The 26,210-nt window shown below is 50.3% G+C and overlaps 1 protein-coding gene across 2 annotated transcripts; it reads left to right on the top strand.

The window, feature by feature from the left end:
* Positions 1-801: 801 nt before the first annotated feature.
* Positions 802-25,548, top strand: LOC135806997 (uncharacterized). 2 transcript variants are annotated; one of them, XM_065321099.1, is made up of 3 exons: positions 802-1,172; positions 18,134-19,293; positions 24,852-25,548. In XM_065321099.1, exons 1-3 carry the CDS (start codon positions 881-883, stop codon positions 24,906-24,908), a joined length of 1,509 nt encoding a protein of 502 aa, XP_065177171.1. In that variant the 5' UTR covers positions 802-880; the 3' UTR covers positions 24,909-25,548. The 2 variants fall into 2 exon arrangements, with proteins under 2 accessions (XP_065177171.1, XP_065177170.1); XM_065321098.1 differs by lacking the exon at positions 24,852-25,548 and adding an exon at positions 22,987-23,095.
* The last annotated feature ends 662 nt before the right edge of the window (positions 25,549-26,210 follow it).

Genomic DNA, 26,210 nt, shown 5'->3' with positions numbered 1-26,210 from the left:
GCCCCAGCATAAACAATAACGCAGGGTGGGACCTCCTGTGAAGTCTCTGGTGAAGTACTGCCTTGTACATATTTCTGGCCTTGATACTCGCTTTTCCTGGATAGTGGTGGTTTTGCACCCCTTGCACTAGTGCACTGTTACTACTACTGTTGTTGCTAGCGCCTGCAATTACATGTCTGCACGAACCTACTGCACATGTACATTCTGTTTGTTGCCTGTACCTGTGCCATATTTAGAGTTGTCGCGTATTGCGTTATTTCTATACCAGGTTTTTTTTGGTGATGTTTTGGCCTTTTGTTCTCTCTCTCGTAATAGTGCATGCAGGTGTGATTTGTTATCAGTTCGCAGCGCTCCTCATTTATTAACCCATCCTAACCGGTGTGCCCACTTCATTCCTGATGATGGTTGTTTCATGACCGAAACGTTGAAATAAAATATTTTTCTGGTGAAAAGCAGTGATTTGAGTGTGAGCCAGTGTTGCTCACAACCAATTTATTATTATTATTATGATTTCAAGAATTCTCATAGCGTTAGCTGTTATTTCTGTTCCAATAATGTCCTGCACTAGTAAAGTTTGGGAACTGTGTTGGTGGTGTTGAGTAACACACCAATCCAAATTATTTGGCTTGTGTCAGGCCATCAACGCATCTAGCGCCCGAGATAGCATGGTAACAGAGGCAGCGCCTAGCGGCGGGGGAGAGGTGGTAAGTCTCACAAGCAGTCCAACAAGGGGGCGCGAAACCAGTAGTACTAGTAGCAGTCACTAATAATATCAGTTCATTCTACTCTCTAGTACTAATACAACAGTAGGCAGTTTGTGTTTTGCTACATACTACGTCGTCGAGCTTACTGCAACGCAAGTCCTCGTATTGTTGACAGAATGACGTCTACGGCAACCGTCTCAGCTTGGCTGGCATCCAAGGAAATCCGATTGTTCTGCCACTCAGAATTCAGACAGTATCCATGGTATCATCAGTACTCTGGCGAAGAGAAAACTTGGGTGGTGGTCAGCGTTCAAGCGCCTCGGTACCAGGAGGATGAAGACAGCAAAGTCAGTGAGACGGGTCGGGCACCACTGGAGTTGGTCGCCGTGATTGATAGAAGTACCAGCATGGAGAGGCGCGGTAAATTTGCCATGATGAAGGAAACTATGCTCTTCGTCATCCGACAATGTGAGTGCATTCTGTAATACGTTGACTGAGTACGTGGGTCAATATAGGAAGTAAAAGACGAGTAAAGGATCGAGGTGAAGCCGAGGTGTTTTACGAGTTTTTATTTCATACTGAGCTAGTACGAAGTTAAAGTTAGATATATCTCGACTAGCCAGAGTACGTGTTCATTCCCTAAACATTAGTCAAAGTGTCACGGCTTAGTCCTTGCTGCAAATCAGGGAGTAGTATTATGGTATTGTACTACTCCCTGCTGCAAATAGTGCTCAATACATGTACGTCAAAATGGGCAGAGCGTACTACATACAATGTAAGGCAGAAAAACAGAGACCCAAAATCTTTTTCGTAACTCCGAGTTTCGTGTTGATATACACTCCTCAAACATTAGTCAAATATAAGCAGTCAATAGCCCTACTAGTAAGCCCACTAAGGAGTGAAATATGCAGGAATATTTGACTGCTTAGGAATGACAAAAATCTATGGGAGTCAATACTAAGGGCTAGGGAGTGATAATAGTAGATATTTTTTTATATGTCAACATACTGTTACATGACATTATACTACAGTTTCAGTACATCTACTGTGTTTGTAACGCGTCTCACACCAAGTGCAGCCGTGGCAAGTGAAATCCGACCCCCATAAGGCCTGCAGGCGTGCACTTCCAATACTGAAAACCAATCGACCTCTATAAGTGTTCCCACTGAGCATATTATTTCTTTTCTCACTCACATCCTTCTGCCACACAAACACACACACACACACACACACACACACACACACACACACACACACACACACACACACACACCATTGGACCATTGGACGCCCATCACTGGAGGCGATGATAGCGATGCTACAGCAGAAGCTACACACACACACACACACACACACACACACACACACACACACACACACACACACACACACACACACACACACACACACACACACATGTGTGCATGCACACACACACACACATACACACACACATCTTTGACCTTTGACGCCCCATCTCCAGTGGATATGATAGGCTACTGAGTTGGGCAGTACTTGATGTGACGCTTCAAATCGCCACTTCTCCTAAACGCACTGCCGCATGCGCAGTGAAAGTCCTTCGGTGCTGGGGGAGGAAGAGATGTTGATGGACCCACCTGCGCCATTCCGGGCGATCTTGTGCGAGTCGATACCACTCAGACTCCGGAATATCCAGCGAGCGCAGATCACCGACAACCGTGTCTCGCCAACGCTTCTTTGGCCCATGCCGTGGTCTGGTTGCCTCAAGCTCCCCAAACAACACTTGTTGAGGAATCCGGGCCGCGTCCATACACACATGTGTGCATGCCCACACACACACACACACACACACACACACACACACACACACACACACACACACACACACACACCACACACACACACCACACACACACACACACACACACACACACACACACACACACACACACACACACACACACACACATCTCTTCCACCGTCGCAAACATCTTCACCGCGCTGTTATGAGAAACCCGACAGACACCCACCTCTTGCAACTGTACCGTGCAGCAAGAAGAGTAAGAGAAGGCACGCTGCTTAACAAACGCCTAAAGAATCAATATTTAGTAAGGGAGTTCTCAGACTGCCGAAATGATCCTCGCCGCCAATGGAAACTGCTCAGCAAACTCCTTGGTCGGAACACCACTCCAACATCTCTCAAAGCCGAAGTTTCCAGCCTCACCAACTTCTTTGGACCGGTCGTCTTTGACCCAGAGCGACCTCCTTCCCTGCGAATCCCCCAAGGCCCCCGACAGCTCACTAGTTTCGCAAAATTCACCCCTGTTACTACCACTGAAGTCTGCAAGCTCCTCAAGAAGATCTCCCCTTTCAAATCCACCGGATCCGACGAACTCCCAACCCTTCCTCTGAAGATCTGTGCAGAAGAACTAGCCGGTCCCCTCTGTCTCATTTTCAACGAATCACTCTCGCTCGGTTCCTTTCCAGACATATATAAAGTAGCGTCTGTATTCCCCTTCTTCAAGAAAGACAATCCAGAATGTCCCTCTTACTATCGCCCCATATCTCTACTCCCCATATCTCTACTCCCCATATCTCTACTCCCCATATCTCTACTCCCCATCGTATCCAAGCTTCTAGAAAAGATCGTCCTTCGTGAACTGCAGCGCTATATCGACACCCACCCATAGCTCAACATTCTTCCGCCCCAACAGTTCGCCTACCACTCCGATCATTCCACGGAGGATGCATTTTCACTTGCTATATCAAACTGGCAACAACGCTTGGATGAGGGTCAGTACACGGGAGTATTATTCTTGGACATGAGCAAGGCGTTCGACCGGATCAAGCACCAGCCACTCATTAACGAGCTCTATTTGTGGCACAGCACTATCTTGGTTCGCCTCCTATCTAAGCGCTCAGCGACAGACAGTGACGAACCCCTCCACAAAAACATCCAGCGACTCTGTGACCTGTAGTCGAGGGTACCTCAAGGCTCTGTCCTGGGCCCCTTTCACGATCTACACAAGACACGTAACAGACGTCACACCAACTTGTACATCTAACAGACTCTACGCCGACGATATAGGACTTTACACATCGAACAGCTGCATCAACACGATACAGGACCGACTATCAGAGAGCTTCGATGCTCTCTCTCTCTCTCTCTCTCTCTATCTTTCTCTCTCTCTCTCTCTCTCTCTCTCTCGCTCCCAGCTCTCTCTCTCTCTCTCTCTCTCTCTCTCTCTCTCTCTCTCTCTCTCTCTCTCTCTCGCTCTCTCTCGCTCTCTCTCGCTCTCTCGCTCGCTCTCTCTCTCTCTCTCTCTCTCTCGCTCTCTCTCGCTCTCTCTCGCTCTCTCTCGCTCTCTCTCGCTCTCTCTCGCTCTCTCTCTCTCTCCTCTCTCTCCTCTCTCTCTCTCTCTCTCTCTCTCTCTCTCTCTCTCTCTCTCTCTCTCTCTCTCTCTCTCTCTCTCTCTCTCTCTCTCTCTCTCTCTCTTCTCTTCTCTTCTCTCTCTCTCTCTCTCTCTCTCTCTCTCTCTCTCTCTCTCTCTCTCTCTCTCTCTCTCTTTCTTTCTTCTCTTCTTCTTCCCCATCTCCCGATAATTATTAGCCCCCGTTTTCTTTCGACGCGTTTGCTGTGCAGTGAAGCCGAGACCCTAGGTCGGTGGAGCACATCAGACCCCGTCACCACGTCCACGATTCATGCCTGCGATGCTGCACCGCTGCTTTGCATGTCATGATTGGAAGCTGTGGCCTTAGTAAAAAAAAAAAAAAAAAAAAATGCGGTTAAATCACACCTCACGGAACTGGACCTCCTACTGAACCCCGACAAAACGCAAGTATTAATCGTCCACCGGAAGGCAACCCACACCTTGCCTTCAAGGAGCAGGTCGGGAAAGTTGTCGCTGACGTTCAACTCCCTTCAATTTAGACTACGTCTTTGGGAAATCCTCAAATATAATAATAAAGAAAGGAACGTCAACCGTAAGCTGGCCGCATTCCGCAGAACACGACATCACATCACCACCCATGCACAACGTTCCTTTTACCTAAGCATTATCCAGTCCACCATGGAGTACGCCAGCAACTGCTACGTTCACACGATATCAGCAACCGTATACAACACACTCATTCGATGCTTCAAGCGTAGCCTCAGGATAACATTTGGCTACCCACCATGCCACCCAACAGCCACCATTTGTCGCCGCCACAAAATCATTCCTGTCGCCATCCGTTATAACCTAAACATATTTTGCCTTGTCTATAAATGTGTGCATGGCCGCCACAGCCCTCTACTTGCCGAGCTTTTTGTACTTAGATCAAATAGCAACCATACCAATGCCTTGACCAGGGGACAGTCCGCCCTGGCTTTAGCCCTGCATAATGCTTTGTGACTTTGTCACCGTACGGTTTCTATGCTTTGCCCTACCTGCCTGGCTGCTGACAGGTAGAATTCACTTCCAGCAGCATGCCGCCAGGCAGCCTCCTTTGCAATGTTCAACAGTACTCTTCGCAGCCTCTTTTGCAACACATAATGGCATTGTATGCAGCCACCGTTTTTTTTTTCTTTACTCTATTTCACGCACTTACGGCTTTCTTCATTCAGTTCTATTTCACGCACTTACCCTGTGAAAAGACTCACAGTCTGTGGGGATTGCCCTAGTAAAATAATAAATACTACTACTACTACTACCTGCTAAGTATTTCCCAAATCGGCTGGCCGAAAAATATTTTTAATTCGCCGAAAACTGTGGTTTTGAAGTAATCATCGATCTTTTCGCTGAATAGGCAGTTTTCGCACTGAATTCGCCGAAAAACGATGTTTTTGTGCCTCACCAGCATGCAAATACAATCACTGTAACCATGGTAACCAGTATACTGCGGAAGGTAACTGCGACTGTAGACATTTCCAAAATCGGCCAGCAAGAAAAGACGACGAAATCAATGGCTGTAAAGAAATCGCCGATAATTGTGCCGAATTCGCTGAAAATCGATGTTTTAGTGCCTCCAAAGCGTGCATGCAAATGCACATTGTATTACGAGCGGTAACTTCAAGTGCTGCTTTGAGCCGAATTCTGACTTTGGGGTTCATAATATGGTCGAATGCGGACATTTTCTTAGCCGATCAAAAAGCCGATTAGGCGAAAAATCGGGCCGATTTGGGAAATGCCTACCACCTGCTAACAAACAACTGCAGGGACAGCCACAGCTAGGAAACAAAGAGTGAAAAATGTGGGCCAGATATACCGGTAGTATATTTGCGGACACTGCAGTATCTTGCAACGATAGTCATGGACCACAAAACGTGAATGGAGAATCTAGTGAGGAATTTCGAAGCGTGAAGGACAGTGCGATGTCAAATTTCGGGACTGGGGACAAACGTTCCCAGCCACGCGCTTCGAGTACACCAAGTTGGTTTATAAAAAAAAGGTTGTTATTATTTCAGTTCGTTGCCTCAACAGTTCAAAGTACAAATATCAAGAGGGACGAACGAAAGGAGGAAGTGAAACAAAGCAGAAAGGAAGATGCAACTGAAAGGAAAGAAAAATGGAGAGAAACGGAGAAGGAATGTGGACTGAGCGCATTCATGAACCATTGCTAGAGCGGGGCAAGACGTGACCAGAAGGGGCAAGTCCGTCGATATTCATGTTTAAAAAAATCTAAGCTTTATTTTATTGGTTAAATACATTTTCAAAAAGGAGGATGAGGAGTAGCCCTTTCAATTCCCAAAGATGCTTGCCCCTTTTTTCGCAACTTTTCGCTATTTAGGAAGAAATCGCAACTTTCGCAACTTTCTTCAATTTCAATTCCATTTTCATTTCTTCATTTTCGCGAACTATTTCGCAACTTTTCCGCAACCTTGGTCCCATGGTATGGGGTCAAAATGTCAAGTCACGGACTACATGTTGGACAAATGCATACTCGCTCATTTCTCGCCCGCCTTCAGACTCATTTCAGAGAAACGGTAGATCAATGGTAGTTACGACAATGTGCATTCCCTTTTCCCGCGCATTGGCATGATGTAGGATAAAGGCAACAGGCTACTAGCACTGTGTAAAGTGGTGGTTACCAGCAGGAAGGGGTGTACGAGTTTGCTGTCGCTGCGCTTCCGCTGTTTCTGCTCCTTTTTTTAGTGGTTTTTGCACAAGAACTCTCCAATTTTTAGTTGCGATATTAGCAACTGTCGAGCTTTATCTGAAAATATGGATGCGATTTCAGCACCTAGCATTTGTTTTGACACGGTTGCGAAAAGCATAAGTTGCGAAAATTATGGCATCTTTGGGAAAGGGCTAGCACGCAGGGCTCTTCAGCGGCACCTGTCGGGTGCAGGGCATCTTCAACGACCAGATCTTCTCACGGGCCCACAAAGTTCTTGACGGAGTGCTGAAACAGCGAAAGAAGGATAGTCTCGAACGTCAGGTGCAGCACAAGGCACCAATATCTGAGGCGAACTGGAAGCTGCTACAGGAATATTTCAGCAACATCGACGACACCAACGACGCAGTGAAGCTTACCTATTACGTATGGTTCCATCCGACGTTGCACCTTTGCCTTCGTGGAGGTGAAATGCAAGCGTCCATCAAAAAGGACGACCTCGTGTTCTTCACCAGCGACGATAAAGAGATCCTGAAGTGGGGAACGTCGTACATGTCAAAAACCCATCAAGGCGGACTGCAGGGCACGGACTGGTCATCTGCTGGAGTTATTGAAGAACCGCAGCAGATAGCAGCTATCAAACGGCACATCTCCAAACTACACCCATATGTTGATCGAATTTTCCAGGGTGCCGTGGGTAAAAGCGAGCTCTCGAACGAAACTCCCTGTTGGTTTGCGAAATCTGCGCTATCGCATAACTTGCTGTCCACGATCATGAAGCGTTTGTCATCCGCAGCTGGTTTGTCGCAGCCCTACACCAACCATTGCGCAAGGTCTACTTCGATCACACACCTGAAACAAGCCGGCATACAAGATCGCCAAATCTGACCACCGTAGTGTACAGTCGTTAGAAGCCTACGATCAGCCATCGGTGAGTGATTCTGTTTCTATGGATGCTGCAATTTCTTGTAAGCAAGCTTCTGCAACATGTAGCTCTGATTCTGCTGCTGCTGACACTTGTGACAGCGCTTCTTTGGCTACTGGTACTTGTATGCATAACCAGTCAACGACTGAGTCGTCTGCTGCCATTTCACAAGCCAGACAAAAAGAAGGACAATATTTTTGCTCAACAATGATTTTAAAAGTCACTACAGTGACGTCAACCTGCACTGCAACAACCTGCACTGCGTGCCACAACCTGCACTGCGTGCCACAACCTGCACTGCGTGCCACAACCTGCACTGCGTGCCACAACCTGCACTGCGTGCCACAACCTGCACTGCGTGCCACAACCTGCACTGCGTGCCACAACCTGCACTGCGTGCCACAACCTGCACTGCGTGCCACAACCTGCACTGCGTGCCACAACCTGCACTGCGTGCCACAACCTGCACTGCGTGCCACAACCTGCACTGCGTGCCACAACCTGCACTGCGTGCCACAACCTGCACTGCGTGCCACAACCTGCACTGCGTGCCACAACCTGCACTGCGTGCCACAACCTGCACTGCGTGCCACAACCTGCACTGCGTGCCACAACCTGCACTGCGTGCCACAACCTGCACTGCGTGCCACAACCTGCACTGCGTGCCACAACCTGCACTGCGTGCCACAACCTGCACTGCGTGCCACAACCTGCACTGCGTGCCACAACCTGCACTGCGTGCCACAACCTGCACTGCGTGCCACAACCTGCACTGCGGGCCACAACCTGCACTGCGTGCCACAACCTGCACTGCGTGCCACAACCTGCACTGCGTGCCACAACCTGCACTGCGTGCCACAACCTGCACTGCGTGCCACAACCTGCACTGCGTGCCACAACCTGCACTGCGTGCCACAACCTGCACTGCGTGCCACAACCTGCACTGCGTGCCACAACCTGCACTGCGTGCCACAACCTGCACTGCGTGCCACAACCTGCACTGCGTGCCACAACCTGCACTGCGTGCCACAACCTGCACTGCGTGCCACAACCTGCACTGCGTGCCACAACCTGCACTGCGTGCCACAACCTGCACTGCGTGCCACAACCTGCACTGCGTGCCACAACCTGCACTGCGTGCCACAACCTGCACTGCGTGCCACAACCTGCACTGCGTGCCACAACCTGCACTGCGTGCCACAACCTGCACTGCGTGCCACAACCTGCACTGCGTGCCACAACCTGCACTGCGTGCCACAACCTGCACTGCGTGCCACAACCTGCACTGCGTGCCACAACCTGCACTGCGTGCCACAACCTGCACTGCGTGCCACAACCTGCACTGCGTGCCACAACCTGCACTGCGTGCCACAACCTGCACTGCAACAACCTGCACTGCGTGTCACAACCTGCACTGCGTGTCACAACCTGCACTGCGTGTCACAACCTGCACTGCGTGCCACAACCTGCACTGCGTGTCACAACCTGCACTGCGTGCCACAACCTGCACTGCGTGCCACAACCTGCACTGCGTGCCACAACCTGCACTGCGTGCCACAACCTGCACTGCGTGCCACAACCTGCACTGCGTGCCACAACCTGCACTGCGTGCCACAACCTGCACTGCGTGCCACAACCTGCACTGCGTGCCACAACCTGCACTGCGTGTCACAACCTGCACTGCGTGTCACAACCTGCACTGCGTGCCACAACCTGCACTGCGTGCCACAACCTGCACTGCGTGCCACAACCTGCACTGCGTGCCACAACCTGCACTGCGTGCCACAACCTGCACTGCGTGCCACAACCTGCACTGCGTGCCACAACCTGCACTGCGTGCCACAACCTGCACTGCGTGCCACAACCTGCACTGCGTGCCACAACCTGCACTGCGTGCCACAACCTGCACTGCGTGCCACAACCTGCACTGCGTGCCACAACCTGCACTGCGTGCCACAACCTGCACTGCGTGCCACAACCTGCACTGCGTGTCACAACCTGCACTGCGTGTCACAACCTGCACTGCGTGCCACAACCTGCACTGCAACAACCTGCACTGCGTGTCACAACCTGCACTGCGTGTCACAACCTGCACTGCGTGTCACAACCTGCACTGCGTGTCACAACCTGCACTGCGTGCCACAACCTGCACTGCAACAACCTGCACTGCGTGTCACAACCTGCACTGCGTGTCACAACCTGCACTGCGTGCCACAACCTGCACTGCGTGCCACAACCTGCACTGCGTGTCACAACCTGCACTGCGTGCCACAACCTGCACTGCGTGCCACAACCTGCACTGCGTGCCACAACCTGCACTGCGTGCCACAACCTGCACTGCGTGCCACAACCTGCACTGCGTGTCACAACCTGCACTGCGTGTCACAACCTGCACTGCGTGTCACAACCTGCACTGCGTGCCACAACCTGCACTGCGTGCCACAACCTGCACTGCGTGCCACAACCTGCACTGCGTGTCACAACCTGCACTGCGTGCCACAACCTGCACTGCGTGCCACAACCTGCACTGCGTGCCACAACCTGCACTGCGTGCCACAACCTGCACTGCGTGCCACAACCTGCACTGCGTGCCACAACCTGCACTGCGTGCCACAACCTGCACTGCGTGCCACAACCTGCACTGCGTGCCACAACCTGCACTGCGTGCCACAACCTGCACTGCGTGCCACAACCTGCACTGCGTGCCACAACCTGCACTGCGTGCCACAACCTGCACTGCGTGCCACAACCTGCACTGCGTGCCACAACCTGCACTGCGTGCCACAACCTGCACTGCGTGCCACAACCTGCACTGCGTGCCACAACCTGCACTGCGTGCCACAACCTGCACTGCGTGCCACAACCTGCACTGCGTGCCACAACCTGCACTGCGTGCCACAACCTGCACTGCGTGCCACAACCTGCACTGCGTGCCACAACCTGCACTGCGTGCCACAACCTGCACTGCGTGTCACAACCTGCACTGCGTGTCACAACCTGCACTGCGTGTCACAACCTGCACTGCGTGTCACAACCTGCACTGCGTGTCACAACCTGCACTGCGTGCCACAACCTGCACTGCGTGCCACAACCTGCACTGCGTGGCACAACCTGCACTGCGTGGCACAACCTGCACTGCGTGGCACAACCTGCACTGCGTGCCACAACCTGCACTGCGTGCCACAACCTGCACTGCGTGCCACAACCTGCACTGCGTGCCACAACCTGCACTGCGTGCCACAACCTGCACTGCGTGCCACAACCTGCACTGCGTGCCACAACCTGCAATGCGTGCCACAACCTGCACTGCGTGCCACAACCTGCACTGCGTGCCACAACCTGCACTGCGTGCCACAACCTGCACTGCGTGCCACAACCTGCACTGCGTGCCACAACCTGCACTGCGTGCCACAACCTGCACTGCGTGCCACAACCTGCACTGCGTGTCACAACCTGCACTGCGTGCCACAACCTGCACTGCGTGCCACAACCTGCACTGCGTGCCACAACCTGCACTGCGTGCCACAACCTGCACTGCGTGCCACAACCTGCACTGCGTGCCACAACCTGCACTGCGTGCCACAACCTGCACTGCGTGCCACAACCTGCACTGCGTGCCACAACCTGCACTGCGTGCCACAACCTGCACTGCGTGCCACAACCTGCACTGCGTGCCACAACCTGCACTGCGTGCCACAACCTGCACTGCGTGCCACAACCTGCACTGCGTGCCACAACCTGCACTGCGTGCCACAACCTGCACTGCGTGCCACAACCTGCACTGCGTGCCACAACCTGCACTGCGTGCCACAACCTGCACTGCGTGCCACAACCTGCACTGCGTGCCACAACCTGCACTGCGTGCCACAACCTGCACTGCGTGCCACAACCTGCACTGCGTGCCACAACCTGCACTGCGTGCCACAACCTGCACTGCGTGCCACAACCTGCACTGCGTGCCACAACCTGCACTGCGTGCCACAACCTGCACTGCGTGCCACAACCTGCACTGCGTGCCACAACCTGCACTGCAACAACCTGCACTGCGTGTCACAACCTGCACTGCGTGTCACAACCTGCACTGCGTGTCACAACCTGCACTGCGTGCCACAACCTGCACTGCGTGTCACAACCTGCACTGCGTGCCACAACCTGCACTGCGTGCCACAACCTGCACTGCGTGCCACAACCTGCACTGCGTGCCACAACCTGCACTGCGTGCCACAACCTGCACTGCGTGCCACAACCTGCACTGCGTGCCACAACCTGCACTGCGTGCCACAACCTGCACTGCGTGCCACAACCTGCACTGCGTGCCACAACCTGCACTGCGTGTCACAACCTGCACTGCGTGTCACAACCTGCACTGCGTGCCACAACCTGCACTGCGTGCCACAACCTGCACTGCGTGCCACAACCTGCACTGCGTGCCACAACCTGCACTGCGTGCCACAACCTGCACTGCGTGCCACAACCTGCACTGCGTGCCACAACCTGCACTGCGTGCCACAACCTGCACTGCGTGCCACAACCTGCACTGCGTGCCACAACCTGCACTGCGTGCCACAACCTGCACTGCGTGCCACAACCTGCACTGCGTGCCACAACCTGCACTGCGTGTCACAACCTGCACTGCGTGTCACAACCTGCACTGCGTGCCACAACCTGCACTCAACATGCAGACAACCTGCACTGCGTGTCACAACCTGCACTGCGTGTCACAACCTGCACTGCGTGTCACAACCTGCACTGCGTGTCACAACCTGCACTGCGTGCCACAACCTGCACTGCAACAACCTGCACTGCGTGTCACAACCTGCACTGCGTGTCACAACCTGCACTGCGTGCCACAACCTGCACTGCGTGCCACAACCTGCACTGCGTGTCACAACCTGCACTGCGTGCCACAACCTGCACTGCGTGCCACAACCTGCACTGCGTGCCACAACCTGCACTGCGTGCCACAACCTGCACTGCGTGCCACAACCTGCACTGCGTGTCACAACCTGCACTGCGTGTCACAACCTGCACTGCGTGTCACAACCTGCACTGCGTGCCACAACCTGCACTGCGTGCCACAACCTGCACTGCGTGCCACAACCTGCACTGCGTGTCACAACCTGCACTGCGTGCCACAACCTGCACTGCGTGCCACAACCTGCACTGCGTGCCACAACCTGCACTGCGTGCCACAACCTGCACTGCGTGCCACAACCTGCACTGCGTGCCACAACCTGCACTGCGTGCCACAACCTGCACTGCGTGCCACAACCTGCACTGCGTGCCACAACCTGCACTGCGTGCCACAACCTGCACTGCGTGCCACAACCTGCACTGCGTGCCACAACCTGCACTGCGTGCCACAACCTGCACTGCGTGCCACAACCTGCACTGCGTGCCACAACCTGCACTGCGTGCCACAACCTGCACTGCGTGCCACAACCTGCACTGCGTGCCACAACCTGCACTGCGTGCCACAACCTGCACTGCGTGCCACAACCTGCACTGCGTGCCACAACCTGCACTGCGTGCCACAACCTGCACTGCGTGCCACAACCTGCACTGCGTGTCACAACCTGCACTGCGTGTCACAACCTGCACTGCGTGTCACAACCTGCACTGCGTGCCACAACCTGCACTGCGTGCCACAACCTGCACTGCGTGCCACAACCTGCACTGCGTGGCACAACCTGCACTGCGTGGCACAACCTGCACTGCGTGCCACAACCTGCACTGCGTGCCACAACCTGCACTGCGTGCCACAACCTGCACTGCGTGCCACAACCTGCACTGCGTGCCACAACCTGCACTGCGTGCCACAACCTGCACTGCGTGCCACAACCTGCAATGCGTGCCACAACCTGCACTGCGTGCCACAACCTGCACTGCGTGCCACAACCTGCACTGCGTGCCACAACCTGCACTGCGTGCCACAACCTGCACTGCGTGCCACAACCTGCACTGCGTGTCACAACCTGCACTGCGTGTCACAACCTGCACTGCGTGCCACAACCTGCACTGCGTGCCACAACCTGCACTGCGTGCCACAACCTGCACTGCGTGCCACAACCTGCACTGCGTGCCACAACCTGCACTGCGTGCCACAACCTGCACTGCGTGCCACAACCTGCACTGCGTGCCACAACCTGCACTGCGTGCCACAACCTGCACTGCGTGCCACAACCTGCACTGCGTGCCACAACCTGCACTGCGTGCCACAACCTGCACTGCGTGCCACAACCTGCACTGCGTGCCACAACCTGCACTGCGTGCCACAACCTGCACTGCGTGCCACAACCTGCACTGCGTGCCACAACCTGCACTGCGTGCCACAACCTGCACTGCGTGCCACAACCTGCACTGCGTGCCACAACCTGCACTGCGTGCCACAACCTGCACTGCGTGTCACAACCTGCACTGCGTGCCACAACCTGCACTGCGTGCCACAACCTGCACTGCGTGCCACAACCTGCACTGCGTGCCACAACCTGCACTGCGTGCCACAACCTGCACTGCGTGCCACAACCTGCACTGCGTGCCACAACCTGCACTGCGTGCCACAACCTGCACTGCGTGCCACAACCTGCACTGCGTGCCACAACCTGCACTGCGTGCCACAACCTGCACTGCGTGCCACAACCTGCACTGCGTGCCACAACCTGCACTGCGTGCCACAACCTGCACTGCGTGCCACAACCTGCACTGCGTGCCACAACCTGCACTGCGTGCCACAACCTGCACTGCGTGCCACAACCTGCACTGCGTGCCACAACCTGCACTGCGTGCCACAACCTGCACTGCGTGCCACAACCTGCACTGCGTGCCACAACCTGCACTGCGTGCCACAACCTGCACTGCGTGCCACAACCTGCACTGCGTGCCACAACCTGCACTGCGTGCCACAACCTGCACTGCGTGCCACAACCTGCACTGCGTGCCACAACCTGCACTGCGTGCCACAACCTGCACTGCGTGCCACAACCTGCACTGCGTGCCACAACCTGCACTGCGTGCCACAACCTGCACTGCGTGCCACAACCTGCACTGCGTGCCACAACCTGCACTGCGTGCCACAACCTGCACTGCGTGCCACAACCTGCACTGCGTGCCACAACCTGCACTGCGTGCCACAACCTGCACTGCGTGCCACAACCTGCACTGCGTGCCACAACCTGCACTGCGTGCCACAACCTGCACTGCGTGCCACAACCTGCACTGCGTGCCACAACCTGCACTGCGTGCCACAACCTGCACTGCGTGCCACAACCTGCACTGCGTGCCACAACCTGCACTGCGTGCCACAACCTGCACTGCGTGCCACAACCTGCACTGCGTGCCACAACCTGCACTGCGTGCCACAACCTGCACTGCGTGCCACAACCTGCACTGCGTGCCACAACCTGCACTGCGTGCCACAACCTGCACTGCGTGCCACAACCTGCACTGCGTGCCACAACCTGCACTGCGTGCCACAACCTGCACTGCGTGCCACAACCTGCACTGCGTGCCACAACCTGCACTGCGTGCCACAACCTGCACTGCGTGCCACAACCTGCACTGCGTGCCACAACCTGCACTGCGTGCCACAACCTGCACTGCGTGCCACAACCTGCACTGCGTGCCACAACCTGCACTGCGTGCCACAACCTGCACTGCGTGCCACAACCTGCACTGCGTGCCACAACCTGCACTGCGTGCCACAACCTGCACTGCGTGCCACAACAAAAATGATACAGTTAGCAAAAATCAAGCTTCGCAAATATTCGAAGTTCGAGAGAACATTGCTTCTTGTTTCTTTCGAATTCTCAGCCAACGAGAAGCGTACACTACCTCAATGCAACTGGTTCATCAGCATTTCTTAACTGTCCAATTACGTTCAATAAACATGCTGTGTGTGCCTCCAAAGCCCAAGCTATGCTGACGCGCAAGCACTCTTAAACCATTGTTTTGGCGCAGAGATGAGGTTTTCCCACTCTCGACAACTGAAATGGCCCAGTGCAGCTTTTTGACATACTCGAGCTCAATCCTGCTTTCTTCTGTTGCTACCGTACTATTCCACCCTACCCCACTGTTTTCTGCCATGTAAGCTTCACAAATGCTGAATTACTATCCAGTCCCCATCATTGGTCGCTCATCTTTCTTACTGTTGCCCTAGTCTGATCCTAAAAAAAGGAGTTTATATGTATATATTATAACTAGGAACCGAGTGTATAGTTATAGAGATACATACACCAGTATGAAAACCGAGGCGAAGCCGAGGTTTTTATAACTTGTGTATACAATCATGTTTATCTCGATATACACGAGGTCCCTTTGTTATAATAAATACTTATATATTATAACAAGGGACCGAGTGTATATCGAGAAATATAGACCAGTATAAAACTTGAACCCAGGCGAAGCCGAGGTTTTTATAACTGGTCGATATTTCTCTATATACACGAGGTCCCTTGTTATAATATATTTATACCTCTTCATACGCAAGCTCAAGAGCAAAAAGGAGTGAATGCAGCTTTCTTTCCCTAAAAAGGAGTGAATACAGCTTTCTTTCCCTAAAAAGGAGTGAATATAGCTTTAGAGAAAGAAAGCTATATTCACTCCTTTTTAGAGAAAGAAAGCTCCTCAGTGGGTTTTTTATGGTTATCCTCAGTGGTGTATATAGGTATATAGGGGTCGTCCGCAATTATCTAAAGTTTTTTCTAATCCGTGGTAGCTTCAAATTTTTCCTCACCCACCCCCCCCCCCCCCCCCCCCCCAGTCCGTAATAAAATATTATTGATGGACACACAACCCAACACATATGGAACAAACTCGTCCATTCCTTTTTCGCTTCGGCAAAGAATACATTCTTGTTCGTCGTCTTGGACAACTGCCACAAGCAATTTATTGTTCTGTAATAATCAGAGTCACCAGCGGTTTTGAAAAAGGGCTGCTTCTTCACCGCCTTTCCAAACAACGTCGCCTGTCTGGACATAGTCAATAACAGTCGTCAGCGCCAGCGCTAGACGGAAGGACTTCAAAGGAGTGCATGGAAGACGGTACTCTGGACGAAGGAGACAGTGAAACTCAAAAATAGAAAGTGTCGACTCGCCGTCGAATGCGCCGAACTTTATGATCCCCGGCCCAGGAGCAGCCAAGGAAGCGCGCGCGGGGGCGCAGAAACTGCCAGAACTACAAAAAATATTTGTAGTAGACAGTTCGCGCGCAGCCGCGCGTGGAAAACAGGGGCTACACGTAGACGTACACGTGGCACGCGCACGTGTCATTTCGGAAGTTTTTCAATCCGTAACTGGCCTTGACCCACCCACCCACTTTCGAAGCTACTACGGATTGGAAAAAACTTTCGATAATTGCGGACGACCCCTTAGTGGTGTATATTGAACAGTGTATATTGAAATTTATAAACTTCATGGGAGATCTGGTATATGAGTGTGGGTGTATATGGAGCGAGGTATAAAATTAATTATATATTTATACCTCTCCATATTCACCGCGTGTGACCTCCTAATGGCTTGTTCCTCGCCGACAACTACTGCTAAGTTCCCTTAGCGGTGTATATGTAGATGTATACACCACTAAGGGAGAGCGTGCTTTAAGACTCTAAGTTTATATGGAGTGAGGTATAAACCAGTTTATACACTAGTCTATATACCAGTCTATATTCTCTTCATCGAAGTACCATGTTTATATGGAAAATACAAGTCTGAAGTGTTTGAGGAGAGAGGGGAGTTTGTACACAAACTCAGTATAACAATGTATACGTGGTGACTCAACTGTGCATAGACTGTAATACATGTATCTGTATAATCATGGACATAAGAACGGTCTAGGCTAGGAAGCTGACCCCCAGTTCTTCGGCGACCGACAGTACTACAAGTACAGTAGTCTGTAGTTGACTGGACTTTGCCCTGTTGCCTGGCCTGCCTGCACGCACTCAGTACATTGCTTGACTGGACTTTTCCCTGTTGCCTGGCCTGCCTGCACACACTCAGTACAGTGCTTGACTGCGGACTGATCAGTTCTGTGCTATGGGCATTGGCCGGCATTTTTTGGCTACGACTGTAGTACTAGTAGTAGTAGAACTCGTGGAATGATGCACAGTATCCTGTGCGTTGCTCGTCTCCACACAAACATAGCAGTTGAACCTAAGACTTGGTACAATCCACCACGGTCAATGGAAACTGAGACAACAATTAATGGTAGAGAAAACAGTATGTACACGATGACATACTGCAAGCCTCTGTGAGCTGGTGCACCGGTGTGCTATGACAGAAACTCCGGAGTCCTTGAAGACTATAATTATAGACCCCCTAAAAATGTACAAGTATGCTTTCACTTTTCAGCCTCAGCCCTGATCATTCAGAGACCTCCTTCAATTCCTGTGTGACTTCATCTAATGTGACTTTCTCTTCATGTATTATGTTGATAGTGAATGAACACGACAAGCTGGGGATCGTGTTTTACGACCAGCAAGTATCATCAACTGGTACACTAAGGAGGATGGATGCGAGCGGAAAAGAGGAAGCGACCTCTCTCATTGAGCTATTGAATACAAAAGTAGGCACAAATCTATGTGGAGGACTTGTGGAAGGGTTAGCCATGATTGAAGATCTGCAGAAAGAAAAATACAGTGGAGACGCGAATGCTGAAAAGAAGAATGCATCTGTGTCGTCTATTCTTCTGATGACGGATGGTAAAGCCGATTTGGGCTTCACCTCACAGCAAGAAATAATTGCTTGCTTAACACAACGAGGACGCCATGGCCTGTATCCTTCTGGCAACTACCGTGCTCATAACAACTTCCCAGCTCCAGCACAAGAACCGACAGTACCATGTCCACCATCAACACAACGAACAGTAGAACCGAGCCCATTACAACTGCCAACTCTAGCACAAGCAGCATTAAAACAACCACTACCATCCCTACAGGCAGCGTCGGCACCAGCAATAAAACCTGTAGTAACATCTACAATAGCTAATTCTACTGAACCTAGTGACGTTGTGGCTGCAAGTATTTACACATTTGGCTTTGGTGCCGATCACAATGCCCAGTTGTTGCAAGCAGTGAGTAAGGCTGGTAATGGAATGCACTACTACATTGACTCATCGGAGAAGATTCCAGAGTCCTTTGCCGACTGCTTGGGTGGATTGCTTAGCACAGTTGTGCGTAATATATCCCTGGAAGTCTCGGCTGAGAACAATTGTAACATACTCGAAGCCTATGCGGGCCAAAGTACCCAATCAAGTGGTAGTGGTGTTGCCATTACATTGCCTCTGGCAGATATCCAGTCAGAAGAATGCCGCGACTGTGTGTTCTGCTTGGATCAGCCTGATGTACCCAATGAGCTTGATGAGTTTACGATTCTCAAGGCTAAGCTGACCTGCTTAAATGTCATGAAAAGTATGCTGGAGGTGAAGGAAGCCTCGCTAGAAGTACGCAGAGTCAGGGAACGTATAGGTGATCTCCCACCCAACCTGCAAGTTAACTGTCACTATAACCGCATCGTATCAGCTAAGGCACTTGAAAGTGCATTCGCATGGGCAGACAAAGGATATCTTAGGAGAGCAAGATACCAGCTATATAGAGCGGTAAGAACCATTGAATCTGGTGTTTTTAAACTAACTGTGAAACAAGGCACGTGTTAAATGTATATCTAGTGCACGCTGTGTATTTCAAGAAGAAGTACCGCTTTCCTCAAATGATAATCGGATCAAATGAGTGAATGCCAGTGAAGGTGCTGTACAGCCATAGATCTGCGAATACTGGGATGCGAACTGATGCGGGGCTCAAACTGGTGCGGGGTTCAAACTGGTGCGGGGCTCAAACTGGTGCGGGGCTCAAATTGATTCACCCAATCGGATTTCTTTTAGTAGCACTGTGCTTGAAGCTCAAAAAGGAACAGGACTACTGCTTCTATGGCGTAAAGATAAAGAGCTAACAACACTTAGGACACGACATCCAGATTTTGAGCCATTCCCGCATACAATCCTGGAAAAGCAGGAAACGAAAACGTTCGACACGGTATGAGAAGCATCTTCCTGACTGGATGTGTGAACTGCGTCGAGATATGCCATCTTAACTTCATTCTGTATGTGCATCTGTATACGACATCACTGGAACGTCTTCTTTAAAAAAAAGTTTCTGGCGATGGTCTTAGGTTAGATGATGAACAGGGTAACGGCATGCCAGCGAGTAGACCTGAATACTGACAAGAATGTTTGCGCAGCTCTTTCTTGAATACATGGACAGAAGATTCCGAAGTCAATGTGGGTGGGAGACAATTCCATAAAAGGGAGGTTTTGAATAATAAAAAAGTGATTTGGATGTTGTCAAGTTGGGGAGGATAATGTTTTTGAGGCGTCTCTCACTACGGGAAATATAAAAACTGAACTGAGCCAAGGTATTCCGGTATTTGAAAATTAACTTGTGCAATGTAACTAGGCTAATGAATTGTCTATGGTACTGCAGTGATTCTACATGTAGTTTGGCGAATGCGTTCATTTAAAGGGGAAGTTAAGTCTAAAATCAAAGTTTCACCAGTTGTCGTCTTCGGGGTGCTGAGTCGAATGGTCTTGGTCCGAGGAAGCTGAGACGCTCCCTTCCTTCTTTGTTCCCAATCGAACTCGCGCACTTCCACCGAAACTTGGTGACTGCGCCCTACTAGATTGGGATTTGTACGCAAAATGTCACTGAAAGCGCATGTCGTTCTTATAAAAGCACGGATGACCGCGATTGGCCCATATGTTGTAGTCTTTCGGACGCTGAATCGACTGGTTTTGGTCCGAAAAGGCTGCGATGCAGCGTTCCTCCTTTATTCCCAATCGAACATGGTTGAACAAGCGGTCACATGCTCCTATTTTATTTTATTGTTTAGTGTTTATTTGAATTCGGATAGCTCAACAGTACAGAAGTACAACCACAAAGAGTACCGAATAGAAGGCCCCGAGAACGGAAAACCAAAAAAAACAAAACAAAAACAGCAGCATCAATTTACTGATTATGCACATTGCTTGAAAGCAAATCACAACTAAGAGTTAAGCTGTCTTTTAGCCAAATAGCCAATTTGACGCGGAAATCTGCGATAGTAGTGCAGGACTTCAGGTCGTCTGGTAAATAAGTCCAAACAAGAGCCGATTTCCTTGAAAAGGACAGAAAGCCTGACATAGATCTATAGCGATTGATACTCATGTTACGAGTTGTTGAGCCGCGAGTAGTTCGGGTAGACATACAGATGGGAAAGAGGGACTGCAAGCAAACAGCCGGCTTAATACAGTAACAGTGGAAAATGAATACAAGGAACAAAAATACTGATCGATATTGGAAAGAGGAAACATTGAGGTGGTGAAGAAGTGGCGTGATATTAGCTTGGGGTGATGCGCCACAAGCAACTCGTACAGCGCGCCAGTGGAGTGAGACTAGCTTGTTTCTATTTTTAACGGATATAAAAGAAAGGTATACAGGGAGAGCATATTCTAGATCAGGCTGAATAACACCGACAACGAAAGTACGGCGGGCAAACAGGTTCATCTGGCGGAAAGATCGGCGCAGTACACCGATCTTCCGTGAGGCTTTCCGGACGACATTGTTAATGTGTTGTTCAAAGGCCAGCGTATTGTCAACAACGATTCCTAGGCATCTGGTGCTTTCCACTTCCCCTAGAGTGACATTTGACAAGGTTATTTGCAGTTGTTGCCTTTGTTGTTGTTGCTGACTCCCTGTGGCACGTTTGGGATGGATTTGCATGACAACGGTTTTGTCGGTATTTATCTGCATGCCAAGGGAGCCAAGGTGGTTGTTTAGTATCTCCAGTGCCGATGACAACTTGGCTTCGGCTCCTGCGTACACAAGTCACCTGGGCACTGTGCCTGCAGGGTAAAACTTACTACTACTAGCCTGTCTGACCTTTTTGGGGTGCAGTCTGTCACTCGAGTTGAACTCGAGTTGAACCTTGGTATGAAAGTTGTCGCCTGCTGGCGCGGTGACCAGGTGATTTGGGCACCCAGGAGCACGTGACCGCTTGTTCAAGCATGTTTGATTGGGAATAAAGGAGGAACGCTGCATCGCAGCCTTTTCGGATCAAAACCAGTCGACTCAGCGTCCAAAAGACTACAACATATGGGCCAATCGCGGTCATCCATGCTTTTATTTGAACGACGTGGCGCTTTTAGTGACATTTTGCATACAAATCCCCATCTAGTAGGGCGCAGTCACCCAGTTTCAGTGGAAGTGCGCGAGTTCGATTGGGAATAAAGGAGGAAGGGAGCATCTCAGCTTCCTCGGACCAAGACCATTCGACTCAGCACCACGAAGACTACAACTGGTGAAAATTTGATTTTAGGCTTAACTTCCCCTTTAATTATTACAGAGTTCTATCCAAAGGAGGTAGGGGCAGCACCCTCCCCCCCCCCCCCCCCGCCCCTTCTACTCTGATTGATCCCGCCCCACCCCCCCCCCCCCCTTGTGACAAGTGGCAACCGTACTAATTTGTCGATTTTATGGGTTTTTCAGGCCATTCAACGAGAAATGCAGGTGATGTTCGCTAACAGGGGGTTCATAAAGGGTTCACTTGTTTGGGAGAGCCCCTTACGTTGCATTTGTGTGGCGTGTAGGCATCAGCAGGTAATGCTAGTAAACTCAGCCGATTATGCTTTTCAGAATGCCAGCAAAAACAGGATATTATGCTTGTTTTAATGCTTTTTATGCTAGTTTAACGCGTTCTATGTCCCAAACAACATGAAAATATGCAGAATTTTGAAATTTCCAATCGGCTCTCAAAGGGTTATGCTAGCAATATATGGCCAAATACAGCAAACAAATCGCAGAAGAGTACGCAAAAAAGTCTGTTTCCAAAGTAGGTATAAAGATATGCGCGCAAAAATTGATTGATCGGTGGTAGACTACTTCTGCTCGAATGAAGGCAACATCGTTGTACGCAATAGTATAGTTTGCGTTGGGATGGTCATGTGGCACGTATAGGCATTTGATCAGGGAGTACTGTATTCTACGACTCTCTGGCCATGAGATGCTGAAAATCGTGAATTATGCTAGTTTCTCCAAAAAAATGCCTCGTTATGCTGGGGCAATGCCCCCCTCTGCGAACACCCCCATTATGCTAGTTTTAATGCTAGCGTTACCCGCTAATGCCTAGTGGCAAGACATTTTGGGGAAATGGAAAAAAAGGGTTATGGGGTAACTGCATCCCCTGCCCCCCCCCCCCCCTCTACTAATTTCACCTGGCTAGAACCCTGGCTACATCATCTCCTTTTTTCACTCTTTCGAAGGTGGCAAGCTATTCCCACGGGGAAGCCTATTCCATGAGTGGGACAGCAAAACTACGGCAATAATGAGAAAGCGAGGAATTCGGGAATAGGGGAAGGAAGATGGAGAAAGGAAACATCCCCACTGAATGAGCAACTGAATGAGCTACAGATCCGCACGAACGCATCCATCTCATGTTCTTTGGAATTTTTAAACATCGGTTCTACTTGCTCATTAAGTAACATGTTTGGCATCCTGGAAAGATCTCTGCAAGAGGAAATAATGAGATTGAAGATGATAGCCATGACACTGTACAATCATGTACATGTACATGTATATCCAGAGCTAGACAGCAGCAGTGCACTGACCTAGATATTTTCTATTGCTGTACTTCAGCTTGATTTGACTGAGTTAGCATCCGGAGAGGTTCGTAAAGGATCATCCGTGAAGTATGGGGCGGATTTTAAAGAGTAAAATCCAGCCTTTGTATGCTTGTGCATATGCTGTCTTTTTCACACTGTACGGCATACATTGTAGTTCACACAATCCTTGCTAGTCTAAACAATAATTGACACACCGCCATACATGACCCGCAGCAGCCATTCCACAATTGAGCATCCAGATAGTGAAGATTGAGATAAACAGGGTTGTGCGGCTTGTAATTAGCCCTTTCCCAAAGATGCCATACTTTTTCGCAACTTGTGCTTTTCGCAACCGTGTCAAAACAAATGCTAGTTGCTGAAATCGCACCCATATTTTCAGATAAAGCTCAAAAGTTGCTAATATCGCAACTAAAAATTGGAGAGTTCTTGTGCAAAATCACCAAAAAAAGGAGCAGAAACAGCAGAAGCGCAGCGACAGCACACTCGTACACCCCTTCCTGCTGTGAACCACCACTTTACACAGTGCCAGTAGCCTGTTGCCTGCATCCTACATCATTCCAATGCGCGGAAAAGGGAATGCACCTTATCGTAACTACCATTGATCTACAGTGTCTCTGAAATGAGTCTGAAGGCAGGCGAGAAATGACCGAGTATGCATTTGTCTGAAATGTAGTCGGTGACTTGACATTTTGACCCCATGCCATGGGGCCAAGGTTGCGGAAAAGTTGCGAAATAGTTCGCGAAAATGAAGAAAGTTGCGATTTCTTCCTAAACAACGAAAAGTTGCGAAAAAAGTGGCGAGCATATTTGGGAAAGGGCTACTTGTGATGATGCTGGTATCCTGCTGCTGTAATTATTCTGCGACTGAAATAATTTTGCAGATGTGAGGTTGTTGGTTACAGGTAGTTATGGTTGAAGCATCAAGTAATTGACACTAGGAGTGTACAGTCAACTTCACTTATAATGACACTCCGCGGGGCATCAGAAAAGTGTCCTTATACCCGAAGTCTCATTATAATTATATATATACCACAGTTAGATGGGACTTTGCAAAATGGGCATGGAATTTTTGTCGATATTCGCAAATTGTCGTTATATCCGCAGTCGTTATTAGCAAAGTTGACTGTTCATCTAGTTCCAAGTGTATTCACATCCTTCTGAAAGTGTGCCCCGGAAAGTACTGAAAAGTCCGACTTGCATCATAGCAGTACTGTAAATGTTTAGACCCCAGGGAAAAATTCTGTGAAATACGTGCAAGCAGTATCACTATGCAAGCTATTCTTACGCAGTTCTTCATGATCATTCACACTGACTCCGACAGCGATAGGCATGCCTATCTTGCTGCATCCGAACAATAATGAGTCATTATAAACTACTCTTTATGTAGTGTGGAAATTATTTCCACATTTCGAAATTATTTCCACATTACAAATTTATTCCTTTGCTCACCATCTGAGATCTTAAAACTCTTTATGTTCTCTGTTGTCCACCTCCTACGCGTGCAGAAAAAAGACATTATCAGAAAGAATCCATCCGCTATTTACCCATTTCCAGGATATTGAGAGCTGATGCATGTTGCAGCCAGGCAAGGTCATGAAATGGAAAGCTGAAAGGGAAAGCCTATCCGTCTCTTCACGATGATGCCAGTCTGATCAGATGCTCAGCATTGGCAGTAGGGCTGATCAAGATTCGTAGTTCCACTGCCAATGACATTCATGGTCCCACCTTACTAACCAGGCTGTCTAGCGCTGCGCATCTTCATGTATTACAATCTCATTGTCCATGTTTGTGTAAATCTTTTGGAGATTCATTTCGAGGACGGATCGTTCACAAATAATCTACGAAGTATATTGTTCTGCATTGTTCTGTATTGCTTTGTGTTTTATCATTAAGGAAAATGGATTGCCTTTTCCCTCAAAGAAAAATGACCTTAACCCAGGCACCTGGGATGTCCCTCGACCAAACCCCTTCAGCTCGCTTTACAATTCACTTCTTTGTGACGTTATTCGTTGTTTCCTGTCATTTCCGAGGCCGAATGCAATGAATGCATGTTGTGCTTACATGTACATGTCCCATTCCGCGCTGCAGCCCATAGGCATAGAGATAACGTACCGTAGGCTATATGTGAACAGTCATGAACAAATAATCGTCGTTTGAATTCTGAGATCCACACCAGTACACTGGAGTGGAATGCACTTGGGAAGTGGAAGAGTGGAATGCACTTGCCTTGGTAGCATTGGTTTTATGATACTTGCACAATGTGCATGAAACTCATGTCACCGTGGACAAAAGCAATCCCAGGCCTCTTTTGTGGAGAAGTACAATGTCATGTACATCTTTGTCAAAATTCACCGCGATATTCCCGGAAATCCACCATTGGGGCTGTGAAAGACAGTGAAAGACAGTGAGTATTGTGCATGTATATGAACATGTACCAGTACATATTGTGAGCATGGGAAGTACAAGTGCCGTGTAGACAGTACTATGGTATATGTAGTAGTGCGGGGAGGGGAGAGCAAGGAGCGCCCCCCCCCCCCCCCCCATTCATCTTCATAATGTAGGGCTCCCCAGGTACATGATAATGATTACAATATTATTGTAAGCATGGGGAGTACCGGTACAAGTGTCGTGCAGACAGTATACGGTAGTAGTGCGGGATTGGGGGGGGGGGGGAGCAAGGAGGTGATTACCTTGCTGATTTCCATTTCAATATTGCGAATAGTGAGCGACGACCAAATAGAATCATTCTTCTCAAATTTAAATCATTGTCTAAGTCTCTCTTTATGTTCCGAACTGCTATTCTATGGAACTGTTCACCCCCAGTCTTTTCACTGAGCAAAGCTGAGTTCATAGACGGCTTGTGC

The sequence above is a fragment of the Sycon ciliatum genome, chromosome 1 (assembly GCF_964019385.1).
Source record: "Sycon ciliatum chromosome 1, ocSycCili1.1, whole genome shotgun sequence".
Lineage (NCBI taxonomy): Eukaryota > Metazoa > Porifera > Calcarea > Leucosolenida > Sycettidae > Sycon > Sycon ciliatum.
This window is presented reverse-complemented; position numbering and strand designations above follow the sequence as displayed.